This window comes from Chrysochloris asiatica, unplaced genomic scaffold (assembly GCF_000296735.1).
Source record: "Chrysochloris asiatica unplaced genomic scaffold, ChrAsi1.0 scaffold00007, whole genome shotgun sequence".
Classification (NCBI taxonomy): domain Eukaryota; kingdom Metazoa; phylum Chordata; class Mammalia; order Afrosoricida; family Chrysochloridae; genus Chrysochloris; species Chrysochloris asiatica.
In genome coordinates, this window is record NW_006408525.1 from 34750869 (window position 1) to 34775656 (window position 24788).

General features: G+C 42.7%; 1 protein-coding gene across 1 annotated transcript in view; it reads left to right on the forward strand.

The window, feature by feature from the left end:
• MAP3K3 (mitogen-activated protein kinase kinase kinase 3) overlaps positions 1-24788 on the forward strand; it is a 64856-nt gene that overhangs the window by 14947 nt on the left and 25121 nt on the right. The window contains exons 3-6 of the mRNA XM_006833568.1: positions 5314-5354; positions 10904-11003; positions 15745-15858; positions 21039-21159. Of these exons, the coding sequence (XP_006833631.1) occupies positions 5314-5354; positions 10904-11003; positions 15745-15858; positions 21039-21159 (376 nt within the window). The remainder of the gene's footprint in view (positions 1-5313; positions 5355-10903; positions 11004-15744; positions 15859-21038; positions 21160-24788) is intronic.

A 24788-nucleotide genomic window follows, 5' to 3' on the forward strand; every position in this document is an offset into this window, starting at 1 on the left:
TGAAACCCAAAAAATACTACAAACTGAATGTTTTTTTTTTTTAAGTTTGTAGCAGACTCATCTGGCAACAAAACTTTGCCCAAACTGACACAGCAGGATAGCTTTGTCTTTATTCTATTCCTCGTGAATAGTCAAATTTTCAGTGAAAGATTAGGTAGGATGGCTAGGATAGCTAGCTAACATTGTAGTGCCTTGTTAAACACTAACCGCAACATCTCAGTGACTTTAACACAGTTTATCTCTTGATCATCTTACATGTCCAATGAAAAGGAAGGGAGGAGAGGACTCTCCACAATCATTTAGGGATGGAAGAGCCATTGTGCTATCACTGTACCATCTGGAATACGTGACCACCAAGGAAGAGAGTATAGAACTCCACTTTCTTCCTGGATCTTGGGCAGAACCAATCACAAGGCCCCCAGCTAACTGCTCAGGAGTTTAGGAGATGCAGGGGTGTCCTGTGAGTATGCTGCCCCCAACATCCTGGAGCCCCACAGGCTGTGGATAAGGGGCACCATTTTGAAACAATTTTTGGCCCCAAGGTTTTGGCTAAAGGATTATGGACCTGTATTATTTACTGAGCACTTATTATATGTCAGGTACTAGTCTAATCTCATTGGAGTCCTGATGTGGCACTGTGGGTTAATGCACTGGACTGCAAGCTCAGTTTGAACCTCAAGGTCAACAGTTCAGACTCACCAGCTGCAATCGGAAACCCTATATGGGTCACTGTGAGTCATAACCAACTCGATGGCACTTAACAACTCCAATTCTAATCTTATTCGGGAACCATGGTGGTGCACTGGTTAAGGGTTTAACTGCTAACTAAAAGGCCAGAGGTCTGAGCCCACACCCCCCTCTGTGGGAGAAAGATGTGGCAGTCTGCTACTGTAAACATTTACAGCCTTGGAATCCCTATGAAGCTATTCTGTTGTGTCCTAGAGGGTCACTTACTATGAGTCAGAATTGACTCAATGGCACATACCAGCAATGATCTAGTCTCTTTACCCAAATTATATCATTTAATTTTTTCAATAACTTTATGAGAGAGATACTATCATATTCTCTCTCACTACAGATGAGACTCAGTCAAAGAGAGGTTAAGTAACACGTTTAAGGTCATGGCTAGGAAGTTGTCGAGCTAGGATTTGAAACCAGGTAGTTTACTCCATAACTGTGTTAATAGTTATATAAACCAAAGAAAATTCATTGTTGTTGAATCGATTCCGACTCACAGTGATCCTATAGGACAGAGTGGAAAATCCCCATAGGGTTTCCAAGACTATGAATCTTTGAGGAAGAATACCACATCGTTCTCCTCTGGAGTGGCTGGTGGATTTAAACTTCCAATCTTTCTGTACCACCAGGGATCCTCAACAACTATCTGCCTCAAAATACATAGCAGGCAGATGACGTTTTGTTTGAAAGATTGAGGCTGGACATAGAGATTTGAGAGTCTTTATGTAAAGGTTGACAGAATCAGTTTATCCCACTGAGGAGACAGTGTTAGAAGGAGAGCAATCCAGAGACCAGACGTGCAAACACTAAGGAATGACCACAGAAGGAGGGCGGGGGAGCAGGGAGAGCATGAAGAAAAGGAACCAGTAAAGAAGCAGAAGTGGTTAGTGTGGTTCTCTGGGCCAGGATAGGGTCACAGAAGTGAGTGGAGGACAGAACCTCTGGAAAGAGGACTTGGTCCCCGGTGCAAACTGCCTCAGAGAGGTCAAGGAGAATGGTTGCCAGGAAGGAGCTGATCAAGTGCACTTTCCTCACCCACTGCTGCTGTGGTCAGCCTGACCAGGGAAGCTCAGGTTAGGAGCTAGGCAGATTTGGGCCTACTGTGTGGCCTGCATCCTGCTTCAGGAAAAGTTGTCACCACCTCAGAGTAGGGCTCTAGTACCTTGACATCTGTTTGCACTGCTTACTTACACACTGACTGGATTTGGGTATGAGTGAATTCTCTGTTGGAAAGAAAGTTGAATCCCCTTTTGACTACATTCACATAGATGACAGTGCTTGGTTTATGGCCCTCCATGAAGTATATTTGGACTCCTGGTGTGGCGCTACAGGATCAGCACTGGACTGCGAACCACAAGGTCAGCAGTTCAAATGCACCAGCTGCTCCTTGGAAATCCTAAACAGGGTTATGAGTCGGGAATAGACTTGATGACACTTAGTAACAACAACAACGATAATGAAATAAATTTAGTTCCTTCAGTCCCAGAAATGGACAGAGGAGCTTCCTCCATTAAAAGCAATATATATTGCTGTCAAGTTGATTCCAACTCATAGCGACCCTGTACCCTGTAGTACAGAGTAGAACTGTTACGCAGGGTTTCCAAGGCTGCTGTGTTGCTGTGGGTTAATGTGCTGGACTGCAAGGTTGGTTTGACCCAAGAGGGCAGTGGTTCAAGCTTACCAGCTGTTCCTCGGAAACCCTATACAGGGTTGTGATGAGTCGGAAGTGAACTTGATGGCACTTAACAACAGTCTTTACAGAAGCAGACGGCCTCATCTTTCTCCCACAAACCAGTTGGTGGGTTTGAACCACCAACCTTTCAGTTAGCAGACAAGCATTTAACCCGTGCCATCAGGGCTCTTTCAGATTCCTTCGTAGCTATGCATAAATGTGATGACCCAGTTTATGAATGAGAGCTGCACCAAACTGTGCTGGGCTATTGGCAGGAATGGGTGAAAGGATGTGGTGACCCTACTGTGGGGACTCAAGACTACAAAGTACAGTTGGCTCTTGGGAAACCCAGAGCCAGCTGGGGAAGAAGCAGAGTGTATGAAGCTAGAAAAGGCGTGTTAGAGCTGAGCAGCACTTCTCAGGCCTCGGGCTTTGGAGGGTCCTTGCCATGGTGACTGCTTAGCATTTCAGGGGAGAGGAGAAAAAAAGAGAGTGACAAAGCCACTTGAGTCCACCCCAAAACTTCCTCACAGTATTGTCCTGGCCTTCTGGATGTGTGCGCACGCATGCACGCGCACGCACACACACACACACACACACTCCGGCTCAGCTTGAATTCTAACAGGGTGCTGACCTGCTGCCCCCGCTCCTACCACCTCTGTCCCCATCCACCCACAGCCTCAGTCCCAAGCCGCACTGCAGGTTCCTCAGGCCTCCTAGCTTGCTGCATGGCTGGTACGTCAGTCTCCTGGCTATGCTCTGTTACTTACCCCAGATACGGGGAGCTTTCCATCTCCTCCATCATGAGTTCCAAAAAATAAGTTCATACAAGATCCTTTGATAGTTTTTTCTCTTAGTGCTCTCACTGAAGCCAAAACATCGTGCGGAAAAATAAGCCTTGTTTGCCTGTGTGACACTTCCATTTTAGCAGAGCATGGTAGTTAAGAGTTAGGTTTCCAGGGTTCAAACCCTAGCTCTGCCCTAACAAGCAGTGTGACTCATTTTAACTCTTTTTTTTCTGTAAAATAGAGATCATAATCATAGCTGTTACGGGGATTAATATATGTAACATGCTTAATGTTTGTTGTTGTTTTAAGTGCCATTGAGTTGATTCCAATCCATAGCAACCTTGTATAGGATTTCTGAGGAGTGACTGGTGAGCTTGAACCGCTGACCTTGTGGTTCAAAACGGCTTTGCAGTCCAGCGCATTAGCCCACAGCATCACACCTGGACTCCAGAGCCATGTTTACCACAGACTAAATGTTCAGTGAATGGTAGCTCTGCTTGGGTCCTGCTGATGGATACGGTGGTCCATATGAAGGGATGAGCCATCAGATTGCAGGCCTGTTTCTCAGAAGAGCCTTGCTGTCCACTGTTTAGTATGTGTACTTTGCAGGGACTTTAAGCTCTTTGAGCCCCAATTTTCTCATCTTTAATACGAGAGGAAAGAAATTTCATTCAGCTTTTATGTTCAAATTAATTGATTCTCCAGTGTGTTCTTAATACTCTTAGGGGGTTTCCAAGACTCTTCAGGTCCATGAGGTCAACTCTCATTCTGTCAAGAGTATACAGTGGAATTTTCCAGAGGCTACATGATATGTGATGTCACAATAGATTGAATGCAGAAGCAAATGGGAGAATCCAGCTGTCTCCTATTAAACCAAACTTGAAAGAGATTTACACTCTTCTCACTAAATTTTTTTTAAATAGTCAATAATTGTTAAGAATACAATTTAGAATAACTGATCCAATACCATGAATATCATTTTGAGGCCTGAAGAGAATTCCAGCTCTGAAACTCTTGAGAAAGTGGAGTCCTGTATGCAGCGGTCCTCGCCTTTCCTGTCATCGCCTCTGTCTGCTCTGTGTTCCTCACCTTGAGATACTCTGTTTTTCAAGCTCCAGTCTATTCATTTGTCTTTCCCAGTATAGTTTTCATTCATGACAATGAACTTTCTCTCCTCCATCTCTATTCTTTGCTGGTTTCTTGATGGTCTTAATTTTTGTTTTCTTTTGACCTGTTCTTTTCTTCTGTCATTCCTCTCCCTTCTTCCTTCCATTACTTCACTCCCTCAAGTTTGTTGGTTTGTCCCTTTGCAATTGTTTTCCCTCCTTGGTTTGCTTTTTGACATTTTGACATTTTTATTTTCTCATTTCTGATGTTTACCCTGAATCCTGTCTTTCAATTTATTCATCCATTTAACAAATACTATTAAGCACAAACATTGATTTGCCTTTCCTTTTGCTTTGTATTGAAAGAACAGAAATAAGATAGACATGACCCTGCCCCCATGGAGGTTCCAGACCACCCATGATGGACATTTTTTATAAGGTTGGGGACAGAGTATGAGTTAATTTGACCAGGGTCCCACTTTATCCCCACTGGGTAACCTCTAATCAGTGGTTAGAGCAGTAGCCGCAAGAATAACAGCCGCAGCAGCAGTCTACTACTTGTCAAGTATTAGCTCCTTTATTTTCCACAGCAACTCTATACATTTCACTTTACAGATAGAAAAACTAGGGCTCATAGAAAATGAATAACCTGCCTGCAGCCATACCAACCAAGAAAGAAGGGTATCCTGGTTAGGAGGTGATGTGGGGGAAACTCTGGAGCCAGTTGTGGGAACAGTGTATGAAGCTAGAAATGGCACGCCAGAGCAAAACAGCCTGACTTAGGGCAGCTCCCTAGAGACCTCGCCCCAAGAATTTGTTGCTCTGAGGTTAGAACTGCAAGGCTGCAACTCACTGGAAAGGAATGCCTCTCTGGGTAGAGACGCTAGAGTGTGATCCATCAGTAATGCTTGCCTCCTGTTGCTAAAGACCTGCCCAAGGCTTACCTGGGAATGGTAGGAGCAGCACATGCCAGAGAAATCGCTAACCTTTCTATCGTTCTTTTTGACAGAGTGACGTCAGAATCAAGTTTGAGCACAACGGGGAGAGGCGGTAAGTCTGCTCTTTTATCAGTATTTGTGTCCATGTGTGCTGAAGTTCTCAGAAAGAATCAAGCTCATACTTTCTACTAGGAAGCCATTTCCCTGTGCATAATGGGGCCAATTTGGCGTAAGGGGAGTTTCACCCTTGGCTTGCCTTATCAAGGGTGCCATTTCTGTTCTGAGAATAGGAAACCATTTCGACTGCTTATGTCTTTCTGCTCTGTTCTACTGTTGTTTTACTGGTCAGCATAATGGCATTGTGTTGGGAGAGGAAGTCAGGGTGCCAGCTCTACTCTGGCACCTGGACACTGCCACCTGTGGCATTAGAGGACAGTCAAGATTCTCCTGTGATGTGGTGCCATCCCCATCCCTGCTAGAGTAACCATGATTCTGCCTGCTTCAGGAACCAGGGTGGTGGTTCTTTATCATGTCTCTAGGTCATGGGAAGCTGCATCAAGCCAACAGCTGTGAAAGAGTTCAGATCCTTTGGGATATAGAAAGAGGGCATTTTTCAGTCCATATTCTGAATCTTATTTTCTTAGGGAAATAAAAGTAATATTACAAAATCTTTACATCCTTTTCTCCGCCGTCAGTATTTTAGTTTGTGTGGATTTTTTGTTTGTTTGTTTGTTTGTTTAATAGGAAGTCAAGGTAGACATTCTCAGTGGAGAAAAATGTGACTCTACTTAGGTTCTCAAGTTATTTAAGGATAAACTTTTTTTTTAATGTACAGAACTGTCGTCATGGGATATTTGGGAGTCTGTGTGTGTGCCTGGCACACGTGCACATAAATGCCTTTAATATCTGTTTCCCATTCTGCCTTTTTCCCCTCTTGACATCTTACCCCACTTCTTCCTTTGCTTTGAGTATCTGGAGAGTCTAAGAGCATACCCCTGAACATGAGGGTCTCCTATTGTAACAAGAGTCCCACCTCAGCACCTCTAGCCCTCTAGACATTCTCTGTACTGGTAGTTATTTTGAAGTCAGCTCCAGAGGAGATCTGTGACTGCTGCTCTCCCTTAAAAAAGCCCACTCACAGGCTGCAAGGTGGTCACAGGCTGCCCAGTGGAAAAATTGCGGCGAGTGTGGTCTGCAGAGCCAGGGTCCTGCTGCTGCCACGGGCTCCCAGGCTGCTAAAGGCCTGGAGGGAAGTGTGTCTTCTGAAGCCTGTCCCCAGCTGCCCATCCCATGTCCTGCCAGTCACTTTACTGCTGTTCTTCAAACCTGATGACGGAGGCTTGGGAGGGATGGCTAGACTTGAAGTAGCCGTTTTCAGAAGCAGATAGCTAATCAAAAGCTCAATTGTGTTGGAGCCTAATTATGCAGTTACGCTCGCCTGAATTCCGTTCCCAAAGTGGTGTGCAGTTACAGTGAGTGGACTTACACTGAGAAAGTGTATGTGTTTGGTTTCAGAGGAACTGCCAGATCAAAACCACAACTATTTAAGGTGGTCAGGCAGGAATGACCTTCTGAAGCCCCGACCCACAGAGAGTTGGTATCGAAGTTTTTTAAAATTCTGGATTCTCTTTTGGTGGAGCTGTTTTCAGGAGCCCTGGCATTTGCGATTTGTGTCTTGTGTGTGGAATTGAGGATTTTCTAAAGGACTCAGTGCAGACATTTCTGGTTTCGTGTGTTTCTTGTGTTTGTAGAGAATGTCATTGTGGGCTTTTTTTACTTTTAACAGGAAAGTTAGGTGTTACCTAGCTAAATATTGTAGGTTGTTATAGAATCAGAAGTTACAGAAAAGAGGAAAGAAGTAGTGACTTCTCTCATTCAGCTCTGCCAGGTATCCAGTCTGGTGTGCCAACTGTTCCTTTACTTTGGAAGGGTGAGGGCCAGGCCCCTGACCCGCCTCCCACTCAACACCAAGTGGGCAGAAGAGGAAGGAACGTTTTAGGTTAGAATCGCCTTGCCTTTGAAAACCTTAACTTGAGGACCTTGATGGGGTGGTTGTCACAAGGGGTGGTTAGACCCCTCTTTGAAGCACTGGCCTAAATAAAAATGCCTGTTATTCAGACAGTGTGATGCAGTAACTTAGATCTTATCAAATCTGGAAGCCCTGGTTTCTGATCTTGACCACACTTTTGGACTGCTGAAGGGGATTTCAAATGGCCCATTGCCTGTTTAAATGTAGGAGAGTTTATCTCTGAGCCGGATCCTTTTCCACCAGTGTGGTGAGAACTTCTGAGTGGGCTCCTGGCATTTCATCCAGCAGGGCTGGCCCCTTTCGAACTGTTGCTAAAGCCTTGATGAGCAGAATGTCATTTACTATTAGGAATTAATGAAAAGTCATGTATGGCACAAAGAACTTTAGGCCTTTCACTCTGATTTACTAAAATAACCCCAGCAATCTAGAGGCTTTTGTTTTCCAGTATAAATGGACAAGTGGGACCACACAGGCCCCACACCTAGTGGACTAACTTCAGGAAGGGGATGAGGCCTAATGCAGTCAAGCATTCTCATGATAGGATCAATCATAACTGCACAAGGCTCACATCATGCATATTTATTGAGGTCCCAATGAATAGGGGACCTGGGACCTTGGAGCACTCTCTTTTGGGGGCATTCTGGGTCAGGGAAAATATTCATGCATGAGGAGCGAGCAGCAGTGGAGGGAGGCTCTGTGCCGGACCTTGCCTACTGCTTCTCTTCACTCGTGTCCTTTCTCATTATAAGAATGGGTAACTGTAAGTGTAGACAATAGTTACCGTGAGTTTTGTGAGTCATTCTGGCAAATTATTGAACCCACTGGAGGCAGTGAGAACCAGCAGAGAGGATGGTGTTTGCCTGTTTGACAGGGGCTGGGGCTGGAAGGACAGAGCCCTAACTTGTAGACACCCAACTCTGAGTGATTTGCGTCAGAGAGAGAAAGGGCCATATGGGTGGTTGGTGTCCAGATGATAAAGTGGAAAAGTGGGGATGTAAGGTATTCACATTTTAGAAATCAGCCTTATGTCACTGATCGTTCATATACCATTCTTTCAAAAGAGTCCAGGCAGCACCTAGCACTATCACTGCCTGGGACAATTGATTGAGGGAAAAATAGGAGTTACAGTATAGATGGATTCTCTGCTAGAAGCTGTTATAGCCAGCAGTATAACTTCCTAAAATGAAAGGTGGTGATGGATGTAGAAAAAGCTGGGGGAATTACCTCCCTGACTGAGACATTAGGCTTTGCATGAAGGTGGTTGTTGTTGTTGTTAAGTACCATGGAGTTGGTTCCGACTCATAGTGACCCTGCACAGGCTTTCCGAGGCTGCAAATCTTTACGGGAGCAGAAGGCCTCATCTTTCTCTTGTGGAACAGCTGGTAGTTTTGAACTGCCGACCTTGAGGTTAGCAGCCTGATTCACAACCACTACGCATGAAGGTTAGGTTATGGTTTATAGTAATGTTCCATCAGTGTTGTCCAGTGTCACAGAAGTGTTTTATAGCTGTACAGTAACCACTAGCCCATATGGCTAGTGAGACTGGAAAACCAATTTTTAATTTAATTTAAATAGCCATGTGTGGCAGGCTGATGGCTGCCATATTGAATAGCACAGTTAAAGATAATGAAGATTTATACTGTCTACTGATTGACGTTAGTTTGTCACAGAGCTTGAAAGAAATGATCCAACATTTCATTAAAATCTAGTGGCATAGATCCCTCTTTCCTGTGGTTTATTGCTTCTTCCTTTAGTTATACCACTTCCTACTCAGGGGAGAAGGAACGATGTGAAGGAACCCAACACTTCTGCCTGTCAGCATGGCTGAGTGCCGCTGCCCCAGCACAGACTGCTCTGATTGTAGCCAAGGTGTTCTGCTACTCATCTTCCTGATCACCTTGAGCATCTCTTTATGGGTTTATTAGCCACTCATAACTTTCCAGCGACTTCTCTCATCATATCCTTTGCCTGTTTTTCTGTTGTTTATCCTTCTCTTGTTAACTTTTACAAATATTTTCTCTAAGTTTGTTATTTGTATTTCTAAACTTTTTCATCACAAGTTTTCATTTTAGCTGCCAAATCTGTTTTCATATTGTGCTTAGGAAGACCTTTTATGCCAGTGTTTTTTTTTAATCCTGTATTTTAGTATTTAATTTTTTTTTTCAACATTGAGGTCTTCAATCAATTTGAATTTACTTTGTATATTTAAAAAATGGATATCCAATTGTCCTCCTACTACTTATAGTACAGTCTAGGTTCATATATGGGAGCATGGTGACTCTGTAAGATAAGCAGTATACTATGGACCACAAGCTTGGCGGTGGTTCAAGTTCTACAGGAGAAAAATGAAGAAATCCTACACAGGGCTGCTACAAATCAGAACCAGCTCCCTGGTTCTTTAACAGCGACACACTCACAATATCTATATTTGAATTTCTTTCTGATACTTTCTTCTCTTTCACTTATCTCTTTGCTTGTATATTTATTAAATTTTAGAGTATTCGATTGAACCCATATGAAATTGCTACTTTTGTACAACAAAAATGGTTGACTCTCAGTATAATATCATATTATTTAAGGGTTTTGTTATGGAGATTTCAAATGCACACAAAAGTTGGGAGAGTACGATACTGAGCTGCCATGGACCTGCCACCTCACTTCAACATTACTAGTATTTTGCCAATGTCTTCTCATCTGTATCCCCTTTTTAAAATTTTTCTGGGAGTGTTTCATAACAAATCTTAATATATTTAATATGTTAATATATTTAAGTTTTTACCCAAATTAATACAAGTTTTTTAAACTGATAGAATCTCCAAAAAAAGCTCAGTAGCAATACTACTTACATGCCTAGATATGTCACTGGTTAAGAAAACCAATCAGTCATATAACCGACTCAAGAATAATTCCTTTAACTCTGTGATGTCTGCTTTGAAGGGGGTCTCAATTCTAAGCATAATCAGTATATGGAATCTCAAAAATGAACAACAGAAAAGTCTTTCCAAGTCCTGGAGTTGAGTCATTCAAGAGTTGAGACCATTTTCAGGACTACTGAAATCGCCAGGCTGTTAACTATTTCCTAACAGGAATATTTGGGACATACTTTTTAAAACCCAAATGACCTGCTATGATACTGAACTGCCATTGGCTGAAAGGTCCAAGCTGAAGTTGTAGAACAAATTAAATGTTTGGGGCTGAGCAATACTTGTGAATACTATTTGAATAACCTGATGGATAATCAGAAGAAGGGTGAAAAGGTAAAAGTAGATAAGGAAAAAAAAAAGAGAGAAAGTCTGAATGAAAGAAAGAGATTCATGCCGAGAAGAGATGATATCACTCAAACCATAGCTTCTGATACATATTTAAATATGCACAACCATTACATAGGGGAGTGCCGTGGCTCCTTAAATAAGCACTGGACTGCAAGCCACAAGGTTGGCGTTTCAAGCCCACCAGCTGCTCCACAGGAGACAGATGAGACTTTCTGCTCCCGCAAAGATTTATAGCCTTGGAAAACCCTATACAGGGTCACCAACTTGACAGTACTTAACAACAGTCACCCCTACCACCATTAAATATGACTGATAGACATTTAAAATAGACATGTAACCTGGCTTCTTGCGCCTTTTCAGAATTATTCCATTCAGCCGACCTGTGAGATACGAAGATGTGGAGCACAAGGTGGCAATGGTATTTGGGCAGCCTCTGGAACTACATTACATGAACAATGAGGTAAGGAAGCTGCGGGTACTGGTACTGAGGGGACAGCTGCCCACTTTCTCTGGGCCTCACTGAGGATTTTTCAGTTTGTAGGTTTTCATTTTCAGGAGCCCCTTTTCTTAATTCCAATAACTGGGAGATTTCATATCTGGGAGATTAAACAGTTATTTCCATTCCCTACTCATTCAGTACAGTCCTGGTGTGGCGCTGTGGGATAATGCGCTGGACCGCAAGGTCGGCACTTCAAATTCACCAGCCACTCCTTGGAAACCCTATTCAGGGTCACTATGAATCAGAACAGACTTGACAACAACTCATTCAGTGGAGTCCTGGTGTGGACTGTAGGATATGCAGAAGGCTGCTGACTGCAAGGTTGGTCGTTCAAACCCACCAGTCACTCCTCGGAAACCCGATACAGAGTCACTGAATTTGAACCGACTTGACAACACTGAACAACAACAACTCATTCAGTGTTGTGGGCTAGGCATTGGGCTGCTAACCATAAGATCAGCAGTTCAAACCTACCAACTGCTCTGAGAGAGAAAGAGTAGGTTGTCTGCTCCCATAAAGATTTATAGTCTCCAAAACCCTACATAAGGTCACTATGAGTTGGAAATGACTCGATGAAGTGGGTACTCATTCAGTGCAGGCAGTTCTACCTGGAGCCCATGGTGGAATCAGGTGTGGTGCTAGTGCCAGGCCTTGTATTGTCATCTTTACATTTTGTAGGAGTGTCTTTCTTTCCAGCACAGTCTTAGTAGGAAGCAGAGGGTTTAGCAGGGACTGGAGGAGGTTTGGAAAACTGAGGGGGCAGATCCTCTGTTGACGGTCATAAATGCTAGATTCTGCTCTCAGAGTTTAACTCCTGATTGTACTTATTTGTCTGAAACTTGTTATCTACTCCAGTGATTTCTTTAAACTCACTTCCCTCCAAAACAGTCGTTATTTATTCCAACTGTCATCCAACAAGGAATTCTCTTAAATATTGGTTACTTAGCTACTTTTCCAGCTCCAGCAAAAGCATTAGAGGCTATAGTCTACTTAGGCTGGTGTTTTGAATTAGTATGAAAGGCAGTGTGTTTATTTCTAAAAAAGAGCATGTTCCTTGAATTGAAGCAACATCAGGGTCTTGTAGAATTAGGTCATCTCTAGTTACTTTTATTAATTGAAGAGTTTTTAGCTATTCCGCCATAGTTTGAAGCTGAACTTTGTAGGCCAGAGTTTGGGATTTGTTGGCTACATGCTCCCTGATCCCCTTCCTACAAAATGTACAAGTATATAATTGGATCTACTGTCATATGTTGTTGTTAAGTACCGTAGAGTCAGTTTCGACTCATAGTGACCCTGTACAGGGTTTCCAAAGCTGTAAATCTTTACGGGAGCAGAACGCCTCATCTTTCTCCCGCAGAGCAGCTGGTAGTTTCAAACTGCTGACCTTGTGGTTCGCAGCCCAATTCGTAACCACTATGCTACCAGAGCTCCTTGGATTCTTAGATATGAAACCAAAAATAAGAACAACTAAAGACAAAATAGATAAATGGGATTTTGTGAAAATTTAAAAACTTTCGTTCATCAAAGGACTTTATGAACAAAATGAATACACAACCTTAATATTGGGAGAAAATATTTGGGAACCATATATCTGATAAGGGTTTAATAGCAAGAATATACAAAGAACTTCTACAACTTAACTACAAAAAGCTAAATAACCTAATTTTAAAATGGGCAAAGGACTTAAGTAGATATTTTACGAAGGAAGGTATACAAATGATGGTTGAAAACATGAAAAGATAAATTAACATCTTAAGTCACTTTGTTGTTGTTATGTGCCGTGGAGTCAGTTCCGACACATAGCGACCCTGTACAGTGTTTCCGAGGCTAGAAATCTTTACGAGAGCAGAAAGCCTCATCTTTCTCCTGAGAAACAGCTGGTAGTTTCGAACTGCTGACCTTGAGGCTCACAGCCCGATTCATAACCACTACACTACCAGAGCTCCCTTAGTCACTAGGGAAGTGTAAATCAAAACCACTTCACCCCTATTCAACAAGAATAACAACAAAAACAAAGCTACGGCTATCAAGTCAGTGTCAACTCATGCAAGTTCTATATAGGGTTTCTGAGACTATAAATCTTTAGGTGAACATATTAAAAAGTTAACGTGGACTTATTATATGCTCCAGCAATTCAGCTGTATGTAATTGTTCTTAATTGCCATCGAATCAGTTCTGATCCATAGCAACCCTGTATAGGGTTTCCAAGGAGCAGCTGGTGAGCTTGAACCACTGACTTTGTGGTTCAAACCAACTTTGCAGTTCAGCACATTAATCCACAGCACCACACCAGAACTCTCTCTCTTTCTATATGTTTGTGTGTGTGTGTGTATACGTATGTATATATATAAAGAGAGAATACAATCAACAGTACTCTCTCATTCTAGAACATTCCATTACCCCAGAAAAGCCCTGGACCCATTATCAGTTGCTCCTCATTCCTTCCTCCCATCCCCTGGCAATCACTAATCTGTTTCTGGCTATGGATTTGTCTATTCTGGACATTTCATATACATTGAATCATAAAATACGTGGCCTTTTGTGTCTGTCTACTTTCACTAAGCATATTTTTTCAAGGGTCATCCATGTTGTAGCACATATCGGCAACTCATCCCTTTTTATGACTGAATAATATTCCATTGTATGGATATAACACATTTTGTTTATCCATTCACCAGCTAATGGACATTTGGTTATTATTGAACACTTGTGTATATGTTTTTGTATGAACAAAGTTATCTTGGATATTCATATATACATATGAATTGAACTGGGTCATATTTTGAATTGCTGATGTGATGCTGTAGGATAAGCACTGAACTGTGAAATCACAGGGTCGCTGTGAGTCAGAACCTACTCAACAGCACTTAACAGCAACAACATAACTCTATATTTAACTTTGAATAATCGCCAGACCTTTCCACAGTAGCTGCATTGTTTTACATTCCCAGTAGCATTTTATGAAGGTTGTAATTTTTGCTCATCATCACCAACACTTGATATTTTTTAGGGTTTTGTTTTGTTGATAAGCACTGGACCTCAAGGTCCATTTGAACTGCAAGGTCTGTAATTCAAACCCACCAGCCTCTCCTCAGAAACCCTGTCACTGTGAGTCAGAACTAAGCAGTTCTGTTGTTAAATGCTAGTTGGTTCTGACTCACAGTGACCCTGTACAGGATTTCTGAGGAGCAGTTAGTGGGTTTGAAGTGCTAATCTTCTGGTTAGCAATCCAGTATTTACCAGATAGTGTCACATCAGGACTGCTATATTCTGGATATGTCAGGATGGCCCAGGCCCAGCTGGTGTTTCATTCTGTTGTACATAGTCACTATGGGTCTGAGCCAACTCGATGACACCTAACAACAACAAGAACAACAGCATCACGTATATGATTTGAAAATTTTTCTCCCATTCCATGGGTTATCTTGAGATTTTATTTTAAAAATGGTTCTTGTTGTTATGTGCTGTGGAGTCGGTTCCAACTCATAGCGACCCTGTACAGGGTTTCCGAGGCTGTAAATCTTTACGGGAGCAGAATGCCTCCTCTTTCTCCCGCGGAACAGCTGGTAGTTTTGAACTGCCGACCCTGAGGTTAGCAGCTCGATTCGTAACCACTACGCTACCAGAGCTCCTTCTTACTATTTGCTTTTTCCCAGTTTATATTTTGAGTGTTCATACAAAATGGAAACTGAAGAAACTAAGTGGACTTTTGTTTGATATGGTATTTGCCACAAATATATTAAATCCAATGTTTACTAGATCTTAGACAAAGCATTCTGTTTTTTGATACTAATACCCTGTGCTTTAAAGTAAGATGTTATCTGTAACCTACAGACTTCTCTTCAATAATTTCAATGGCAGAAAAGTAGAGGATTCAAGTCTCTGATTTTTGCCTGTAAACATTAATATTTTAAACCATAGTATTTTGTAAGAATTCTAGATGTGCATTCTTACTTGAATAACAGTTTTCATCCTCTGCCTGCTCCCACCCCTCCTGTCTTTTCTGTCTGTTTTGTTAATGTAAGCACAGTTGAGGATGAGGCAGTGTATGATCCTACTGTTCATTTGGAAATAGGAAAACTATATTGTCTGGGATTTGCGTTCGGGGGTAAAGGGTATTTTTAGAGGAAACTCTTCTCAGAAACGATCTTAAAATGAAACATTGATGTATACTACAACATGGACCAACTAAAAAATACTAAGCAAAGTGGAAAAAGCTTAATAAAAGGCCATATATTGTATGGTTACACTCTTGTACAATGTCTTAAAAAGGCACATCCATTGAGACAGCAGATTAGTGGCTGCCTGAGGCAGGAGTGTGTAGGAAGAAAGTCAATGTAAATGGACACAAGGGATCTTTTTGGAGTGATGAGAATTTTAAAAAAAGATAATATCTGTATGGTTTCAGCTCGATCCAAAGGGGAGTCCTGATGTAGTGCTGTAGGATAAGCACTGGACTGTGAAGTCCATTTGAACTGCAGGATTGGTGGTTCAAACTCATCAGCCACTCCTTGGAAACCCTATACAGGGTTGCTATGACTTGGAGCTGATTCAACAGCACTTAACAACAAGTATCCAAAAGAGTTTTTTTTCCTTCCAGCTTGTATTTGTTTGCTTTTTATTTCATCTACTTTTGCAAACTGAAGCATCAGGATAGACTCGTCGCTTATATGACCTTCTTTTCCTGTGTCCTGTGTCATAGCTCTCCATCCTGCTGAAAAACCAAGATGATCTTGACAAGGCAATTGACATTTTGGATAGAAGCTCAAGCATGAAAAGCCTTAGGATACTGTTGCTGTCCCAGGACAGAAACCATGTAAGTTGCCCCTGCCATGGCCTGGCCATTGGTGACAGTACTGGCCTTCCTGCAACAGCTTGCTTTGCTTCTTACAGCCACCGCCAAAGCAAGGAGTTAGCCCCTCCCAACCCACTGTGTCAGTGACCAGCCAGCCTCTGCATTTGATTTCACTGAGAAGCCAGATTGTCAGTGTTGACGTTGCAACTAAAGGTTATTTGGCTTGTGGTGTGGGAGGAAGGAAAACAGTTTGTGATAAAGGCAAACATTCTTTTGCTTTATATTTATGGTCTTTCAATTAGATTTTGACCCTAGCAAGATAGATTGGGTCAGCATGGGGATGCTGATTAGCCAAGGCTGCCGAGGATTTGAGACACTCACGCTTTGTAAAGACATTTCCCACAATGCCACAACAGTTTTGCCTTTCCCCTAAGACATATGTAGGAAGCAAACTTGTGTCCTTCTGTTCAGTGAGAAGAAAAGCCCTCGGCTGGAGGGCCTCTTGTACTTACCAGTTGCTGCTGTATCACCAAATGGCAGGCAATTTACAAGGGTCTTCAGAAGTTAAGAAATTACCTCTTATGTAATGTCCTCTCTCTTTAAGGGCCCCTGGGGCCTGCATTTCATAGGAATGCTTTCAATCTGGTTCTGTTTTCACATCACTGATACCTCTTGTCCTCAGATGAATGTTCCTGAAAGTCCCTGCACTTCTGCCTTAGCTGATGCTTGTATCCCTCCCACCTCAGCCCTGCCAAAGCCTTGCCTTAGGCTTTGTTATTTTGAACTCCCCATTTCCCCTCGCAGAGCCTTGGCACCTACTATCTTTGGAAGATATTTGAGCATCTCCAGTATTTCTTGCTACTCCAGGCCTTGGACTATCAACTTTAAAAAAAAAAAAAAAAAAAAAAAAAGCTTTCTTTTATTGTGAATTGAGTGATAGTTTTCATGGGAGAACATCAGTTTTGTATTCATCCTATCATATTTCATTTCATTGCAATGATTACACTCTCCTCCATGCATCATCATTCAACAGTATTTGCTTCTATTCCCTCTGTTTTGTTTTGATGTACACAAAACATTCAGGAATATATAATCATTTAAACAACTCAAGAACACATTCTGCGAGCCTGCCTCCTGGCCACCAGCACACAGCCTTTTTCTTTCCATAAGTCTAGAGTCCTTAGCTGCTGTCTCTCTCCATGTCATCATCTCCGCCTCCACATCTGGTGTTGCTGCTTCTCTGGATATGGTCCCATATTCTGCTCATGCTCTTCTCCCTTGATGGTTCTAGGGTCCTCTGTTCCTGGAATGTAAGATTAACTACTCCCCACTTTGTGTTACAAGACTTCTACCTTTATTGTTGTGACAATCACAATTAGTCATAGTAACAATTACTCACTACTGAATCATAAGAGTCATATCACCATCTCTTTTCACCAGACCTGTCTAGACAAGATGAAAACTATTCAGTGGGGATTCTACCTTCCCCTACTAAACTCCCTCATGAAAACTTGTAAGCCAGCCATTTCATGCCTTTATAGTCTTCTCCTCCCCCCCCACCCCATTTTAGGTAGTCAGTGTCTAAGTTGCCCATCTCTATCAACCCTTTGTACAGAGGGGATAGGTTTGATCCTTGATGTGAAGACACCTTCCCTCTCAGTCGGCATTTTGACCTACTGCCTCCATAAGTGTAGGTCAAGTTCATTAAATTGTAGCAATTTACACTTGTTTCCTTTATCAAATTTCTTTATCTTCCTCTAGTCAAGTTCTGATGAACTATCAACTCTTATTCCTATGAAGACTTCTCTAAACATGCACCTGTTTCTCTGCTCTTTACCTTTTTATGACTGTAGTCCCAGATCTTCACTAGCATAATATAATCTTAAACGTGACTTTCTTTCATCACTTGACAAATTCAGTTCTCTCTGACAAAAGTAAACTTCAAATCTTCTCATCCAAATGTCCACTTCCTAAGTTTTCCAGCAGTGAGTTCGGCACTATCTTGCTGACTGTTTAAGCTCAAAATATTCAAGAGCGTCTGAAGGTGGGTCTTCCAAAAAGAATGATGGAGCAAGTAAAAGAAGATAACAAGAAAACTGGTTGGGCAGAATAGGGATAAATTTGCTTTATGTCTCATAGTTCCAAGATAGTAACACCTGCCGTGTAGAAAGGTACTTTCGGCTCTCATTTGATATGATGACAACTCTGAGGGGCCAGAGGCAGGTCTGTCATCTCCAGGCTGCACTTGGGGCAGTTGAGCCTCAATGAGATGAGAAATAGCAGTTGTAACTTGTAGTGCAGTGCCTCTCTGTTACCACCCAGGAATGGGATCTTAGAATTTCCTTTGCCCTTCAAAAGTTTCACCCAGCTTCCTCCATCCAGCAGTTGGATGTTGTTAGAACCAGAACAGAAAGGATAACGCTGCCCTTGTGGGAAATTGCTCAGGTGTGTTGTTCTAGTCGTCACTACTCAGAAGATAACTGAGCTAGAAAAGGCCCAGGAGAGAACTGTTTGCTCACAGTTGAGGATACTTTTCTGTGTGACTAGCCTGAACAGCTTAGAACTCTTCAGTCAGGAAAGGTAGCCTAGTATCTGTGCATTCAGAGTCTGTGATGCATTGGAGAGTGTGGATAATGAAAACACAGATTTATGTACCAACTCTCAATTTAGATGAGCCCCTTGAATATCAGGAGTTATGTTGAGAACAAAAAGGAAATAGGAATTTGTATATGGCCATGATATGCATGGCATCTGTTCTTCTGAAGTTGTATAGCTTCAAAACATTTTTTTTTAAGTTTTTAATAAGTTCATGGGTGTTAAAGCTATCAACTAAATAAACTGGATGCTTCTAGAACTGTCTAAATGATCTTAGTGTTCCATGCACATGTTTTGAGGCTATCAGAGCATTGCATCACCTCAATAAAACTGTAGGTTTTAGCACATGCACTAAAGTGTACAGAAAGAGATAATTTCAAAGCTCCTTTTAAAGAATTTGTTTTATACCTGTTACACCACATAGTATGCCATTTTTAAACATTGACAGGTAACTCCCTAGTAAGATTCTTAAAGCAAAACCAAAAACATTTACCTTATTAGAAACAAGATACACTATTCAATTGTTGTCTTCAAACATTATCGCACTTTGAAACAATCTGCAGACAACTACTGTTTTAACAAAGAACACTTTTAAGTAGACATGACTGTCCTAAACTGTTGATTAGGCCTGAGTTTTACAAACATTACTTATATTAACGGTAGTGGTGGAGCTAGAGAGTGTTGTTTCTTCTCCAAGCAGCCCGGCGAAAACCACCAATAGGGTGGTGGAACTTGTGGCCCTTCCTCAGGCCACGGCTCTTGCGGCCTGCAGATATCAAACCACACATCTCCCTGAGCTTGTGAACTGGCTTGGTGATACATTGGGTGTCAGGATGTTGTCTGATAGCTTTATGAAATGGATCAATGAGGATAACTTCAAAAAATTTGTATGTGTTGTCTTCACCAACCCAGTAAGAATTCAAGACTCTTAGGGCCTCACAGTGGCGTCCAGCTTGCTCCGCAGCCACAGACTGAAGGCTTCTAGTAAACTTCAGCTGGTTAACACCATGTAGGATAGGCTTGCAATGGGTTGCATCTTTAGGCACTGGGCGTTTGCGGCCACCTCTGCGTGCGCGAATCTGATAGATGGCATAACCTTGCTTGGCCTTGTATCCCAGTCTGTGTGCCTTGTCTGGCCAGGTGGGACGGGGGCGGGGGGGGGGGGGAGGTGGGGCCTTGTGCAGTGCAGAGAGCTGGTGGTACTGCCAACAGCAGACCCGCAGAAGAAATCGCATCACATCGGACTGTCTCTTCCGCCATAGTTTCTGGATATACTTGTAAGCACCTATCTCGGCTTACCCTGATGGCTGCCGTCAGACGGAAAGGAAGCAGCTTTCTCCCACACCTACAGTGTATATTCTTGCACAGCCCAACTTCATGCTATGTCTGAGGACTACGGATGCTCATTATGCAGCTCTCCTTGGACTAGAGGGCCATGGCCTTCACTCGCCCTCCGCTGGCCTGCTTCCCCAGTGTGTGGCTGGGCTGTTTTTTCCTTTCTGACTTGCACTGGAGAACTATTGCACATCTGAGGCTTCAGCAAGAACATTCACTTCCCCTTGCTTCTGACTTCCCGTTAGAGCAAGACAGTTTGTTAAGACAGCCCTGCATGTGATCAGGTCTGGCTGGGGGGACTAAAGGAGCCAGCTTGGCAGCTGAACGCCCCCTGAGAGCGGGAAGCCTTTTTCCTGAAGGACAGGATATAGAGTTTGTTTAGGTCAGACTTTTTTTTAATGGAAGTTAGAGGAGCCAGAGATGCCAGAAGAAACTTTGACCCAAATTGTTTATAAATTCTGAGCTCCCAGTCCACTCTCAGTCGCACTCTGCTTGTTTGCAATTGCATCCCAACAGTGCTAGCTCACACTCAGGGCTCAGTTTTAAGCCTCCTTACTGCAAGGGGCCCCTCTGTTTCTTCATCTTCTCTCTAGGGCTCCCCTGTGGTTTCAGTGGGTGAGCACAGAAGTGGGGGTGGATGTGGTAAAACTGCTGACCTTGCTCCGAGGTCCCTGACCTCTGGCAGAACAGTGTCTTTCCTGGTTGAACTCAATCTTGAGATGAGTCTCATGTAAGTGCTGGTGTAGTGGGAAACATCTGAGGTCGTCTGACCTTCATTTCCAGGGAGAGATTGAGGTTGGAAAAGAAGCAGTGTGTCGACTGCCTTTGAAAATCCAGATTGATCAACCAGAGTTTTGTTGGTTGGGGAGATTGCCATCATTCTCCATTCTAACCCCTTACTAGGCAGGTAATCTCTGCTAAAATAATTTCCTGCTATTCTTCCTAAACTCTGGGGAGTTTTGTGAGAAGGTATTTACGGATCGCATTCGCATTTGGCAGATTCCTATAGGATTGCCTGTTATTTCTTCATATCTGGGTCATCACCTAGTAAACTGGGGCACCAGGTCTCGGACCTTAGATACCTCTGAAGCTGCAAAACAGTATTGAGGAATTCAGGAAGACAGCAAGGTCTGGGGGAAGTAGGAGTGCTTATGTGTTGTTATTGTTGTTAAACTGAGGTGGTTGAGAGAGATGTCTTAGGGAAGGGAAGAGACCTTAATGGGTCTGCCTGCTTAGAGACCTGTCTCAGTCTTTTTCCTCTTACCTCGCAGACCACTTCCTCTCCCCACTCTGGGGTGTCCAGGCAGGTGCGGATCAAGGCTTCCCAGTCTGCGGGGGATATAAATACCATCTACCAGCCTCCTGAGCCCAGAAGCAGGCACCTCTCTGTGGGTGAGTATTTCTTCCCATTTTTTCTTTTCATCTAATTTACCCGCTCACATTGTAAAAATTCAGCAAATATTTATTGATTAAAAATAGTCAACAAACATTTACAGACTGCTATTCCATGCAGAATTCTCTTCTATGAGTTTGTGGAGGTAGGCAGGCAGAGAAATGACTAGGACAAGAAAGGAGCTTGTACCATCACGCTGTAATGGTGTGATAAGATTCCTTTTAAAGGCCCATGATCGCTCCTAACATCCGCTTGACCATCTCTAGCGCCAGTGTCAGGCTACCTTCCTTACTCCTTTTGTTTTCTTTCTTGGCTGTGCTACCGTCATTCTTGACCAGTCTCTCCCAAAAGAACTGTGGGCCTGTGAAGTTAGAAGTCAGGTCCATGTTTGAGTTTTGACCTTAGCTTTTTACTTACGTTTCCTAAAGAGTCCTGCTCCATGGGAAGTTGTTGACCAATGAAACTCTAGGAGAATCAGGCTAAGTTGTCTGGGAAGGGCAAGGAGACTGTTGACATAGCATATTCAATTGGTTGACTAGTAAGAAAGCTATGTAGCTGGTGCCAGGCCTCCCAAGGAGAGAAGTCTAAATCAGTTTTCTTGTTATGCCAGATAACCCAATAGTGCCCTAGATCCCATTTCCCAGAGTCTGGGGTTAACACCCACTTCTTAAATTATAGAAGTTATATCAAGAGGGACATCTAGCGTCATGACACATTTGTGTTGAACAACCTGTCCTAATGGTGCTGAGACTCCTGCTGCCACTTGGAAACCAAGTTTGCCCTTGAGTATCCTCAGAACCCTAGACAGGGTCACTATGAGCTGGAACCGACCTGACAGCACTTAACAACAACAACAGTATAGGATGAGTTGCATCTAAAGAAACTGCTCTCTGAGGAACATACTCTCTGGAGATATGGGGTTGTGCGTTGGTCCTGTTATGACTATTTCTGGTGATGTGCCTCCTGACAAAGTTGCAGGAAAAATGTGCTCCTGAGGCACTGGTTTTGCCTTACTTGGCAATGTCTGGAACTTGTCAGGCAAGCATTGGTAATAAGTGCTGCTAAGTTGAAAGTCTGTGTGTAAGTTTCTGATTTCTCTAATGTTGTGATCATTGGTGACTATGTTTTCAGTATGGAGCCTCTCTGCAGGGCATCTCCAGCCCTGAATACAGGTGCCCTTGAGCCTGGGAAACTGCCAGCTTGGCCCCTAGTCTAGAGCCTTTGTGGAGGTTGATGGGTTGGAAGAGGGCAGCACTACTCATGTGTTGACTAAGCAAGGAAGACTGATTGGACCTCTTGCCTGTAACTAAGACTATTGATTTCTGTTTGGAGGCAGGACCTAAATGCTGGGCCACTTGGAACCTTTCCCACATTGTAGGGAGCTGTATGTGCAATTCCCCTGACAGAGAATGCTGAGGAATAGGAGTTCCATGAACCATTTCCTGGTAGAAAATGGGCAATACTTTGTTCCTTCATTCAGCAAGCATTATGTGCCAGCTGTGGACTGGGGAACTGCTCCAGTGGCAGCAGGGATAGGGTGCTGAGAGAACTCTCACAAATTCTGCCCCGGAGCATGGGAAGTTCTTCAGAACAGAAGCAGCAGCACCAGAGTAGACACTGTCAGGCTTACTGAGACAGGTCATCCAGGCACCCCCACATCATAGCAGATGGTTTGGAGGGGGTGGAAGGAGAGATCCCCATGGCAAAAGACACAAACAGAGCTTGCACGCCTTTCTAGAGAGCCAAGAGATGTCACAGGTTATTTCTAATTGAAATGATCTGGGAAATGCATTCTGGAAGGGAGCTGTTTGGAAGCTTATGAAGGATTTCCATGGGCACAGATGAGGAAAGAGGTTAAGTTGTCTGTGGAGATCTCACATACACTCAGAATCCATAGTGATCGATTTCTGTCCAGGACAATGAGAGCAGACTGAGAAAGGAGGATACCTGAGGTCACAACCTTATCTACCCTGAAAATGCTTAATCCTGGTTTCCATCTCTACTATAATGCTCATTTTATCTCTTCCCCAGTAAATTGCATTTGTATTCATTCACTCAAGATGTAATTGCCCAAAACATGGAAATAAAAAAAGATAGGGGTCCTGTCCTTGTGAAAATGAGAGACCTGTGGAAAAACAGACATTTGCTTGTCATGGTGTGATTAATGTTTAAGTCTAAGCTTTGTCATACTGTGGTGGCTCACATGTTGCTGTGATTCTGGAAGCTATACCACAGGTATTTTAAATACCAGCAGGGTCATCCACGGTGGACAGGTTTCAGCTGAGCCTTCAGACAAAGACAGACTAGGAAGAAGGAGAGACAGACTACTTCTGAGTATTTAGTCAATGAAAACCTTATGAATAGCAGTGAAATACTGTCAGCACCAGACTACTGACTACTGAAATATAATGAAGGGCCCAGAATATCATTGGTTATAGTGCCAGAAGATAAGCTTCTCAGGTTGGAAGGCACTCCAAATAGAACTGATGAAGAGCTGCCTCCTCAAAGGAGAGTTGACCATGATGACGCAAATGGAGTAAAGCTTTCGGGACCCGCATTTGCTCATGGGGGCCACAACTCAAATGAGGAGAGGCAGCTGTAAACATCCTTTAATAATCAGAACATGCAATATACAAAGTATGAATCCGGGGAAATTGGAAATTGTCAATATTGAAATGGACTGCATAAATATCAATATGTCCTAGTCATTAGTGAGCTGAAATGGATGGGTACTGGCCATTTTGAATCGGAAAATCACATGGTACTATGCTAGGAATGACAAATAGAAGAAGAATGACATCACATTTGTTACCAAAAAGAATATAACAAGATCTGTCTTGAAGTACAGCACTGTTTGTGATAGGATAATATCCATACACCTACAAGGAAGACCAGTTAATAGCACTATTTTTCAAATGTATACACCAACTGCTAAAGCCAGTGATGATGAAATTGAAGATTTCTACCAACTTCTTCAGTATGAAATTGTTTAAATGCAATCAAGATGTATTGCTAATTACTGGTGATTGAAATGAAAAGGTTGGAAACAAAGAAGAAGGTTCAGTAGTTAGAAAATATGGCCTTGGTCATAGAAACAATGTTGGAGATCACATGATAGAATTTTGCAAGACCAGTGACTTCTTCATTGCAAAAGCCTTTTTTAAACAACATAAAAGATGACTGACTATACACATAGACCTCACCAGATGAAATGCACAGAAATTAAATTGACTATATCTGTGGAAAGAGATGATGGAAAAGCCATCATCAGCCAAAATAAGGCCAGGGGCTGACTGGAACAAACCATCAGCTGCTCATATGCAAGTTCCAGCTGATCTGAAGATAATTAAAACTAGTCCACAAGATCCAAAACACGATCTTGAACATATCCTACCTGAATTTAGAGATCATCTGAAGAACAGGTTTCATGCATTAGACACTAAAGACTGAAGACCAGAAGAGTTGTGGGCTGACATCAAGAACATCATATGAGAATAAACCAGAGTCATTAAGAAGACAAGAGAGAAGGGAAAGACCAAAAGGGATGTCAGAAGAGACTCAAACCTGTTCTCTGGCGTTGAGATGCTAAAGTAAATGGAAGAAATGAGGAAGTAAAAGAGCTGAGCAT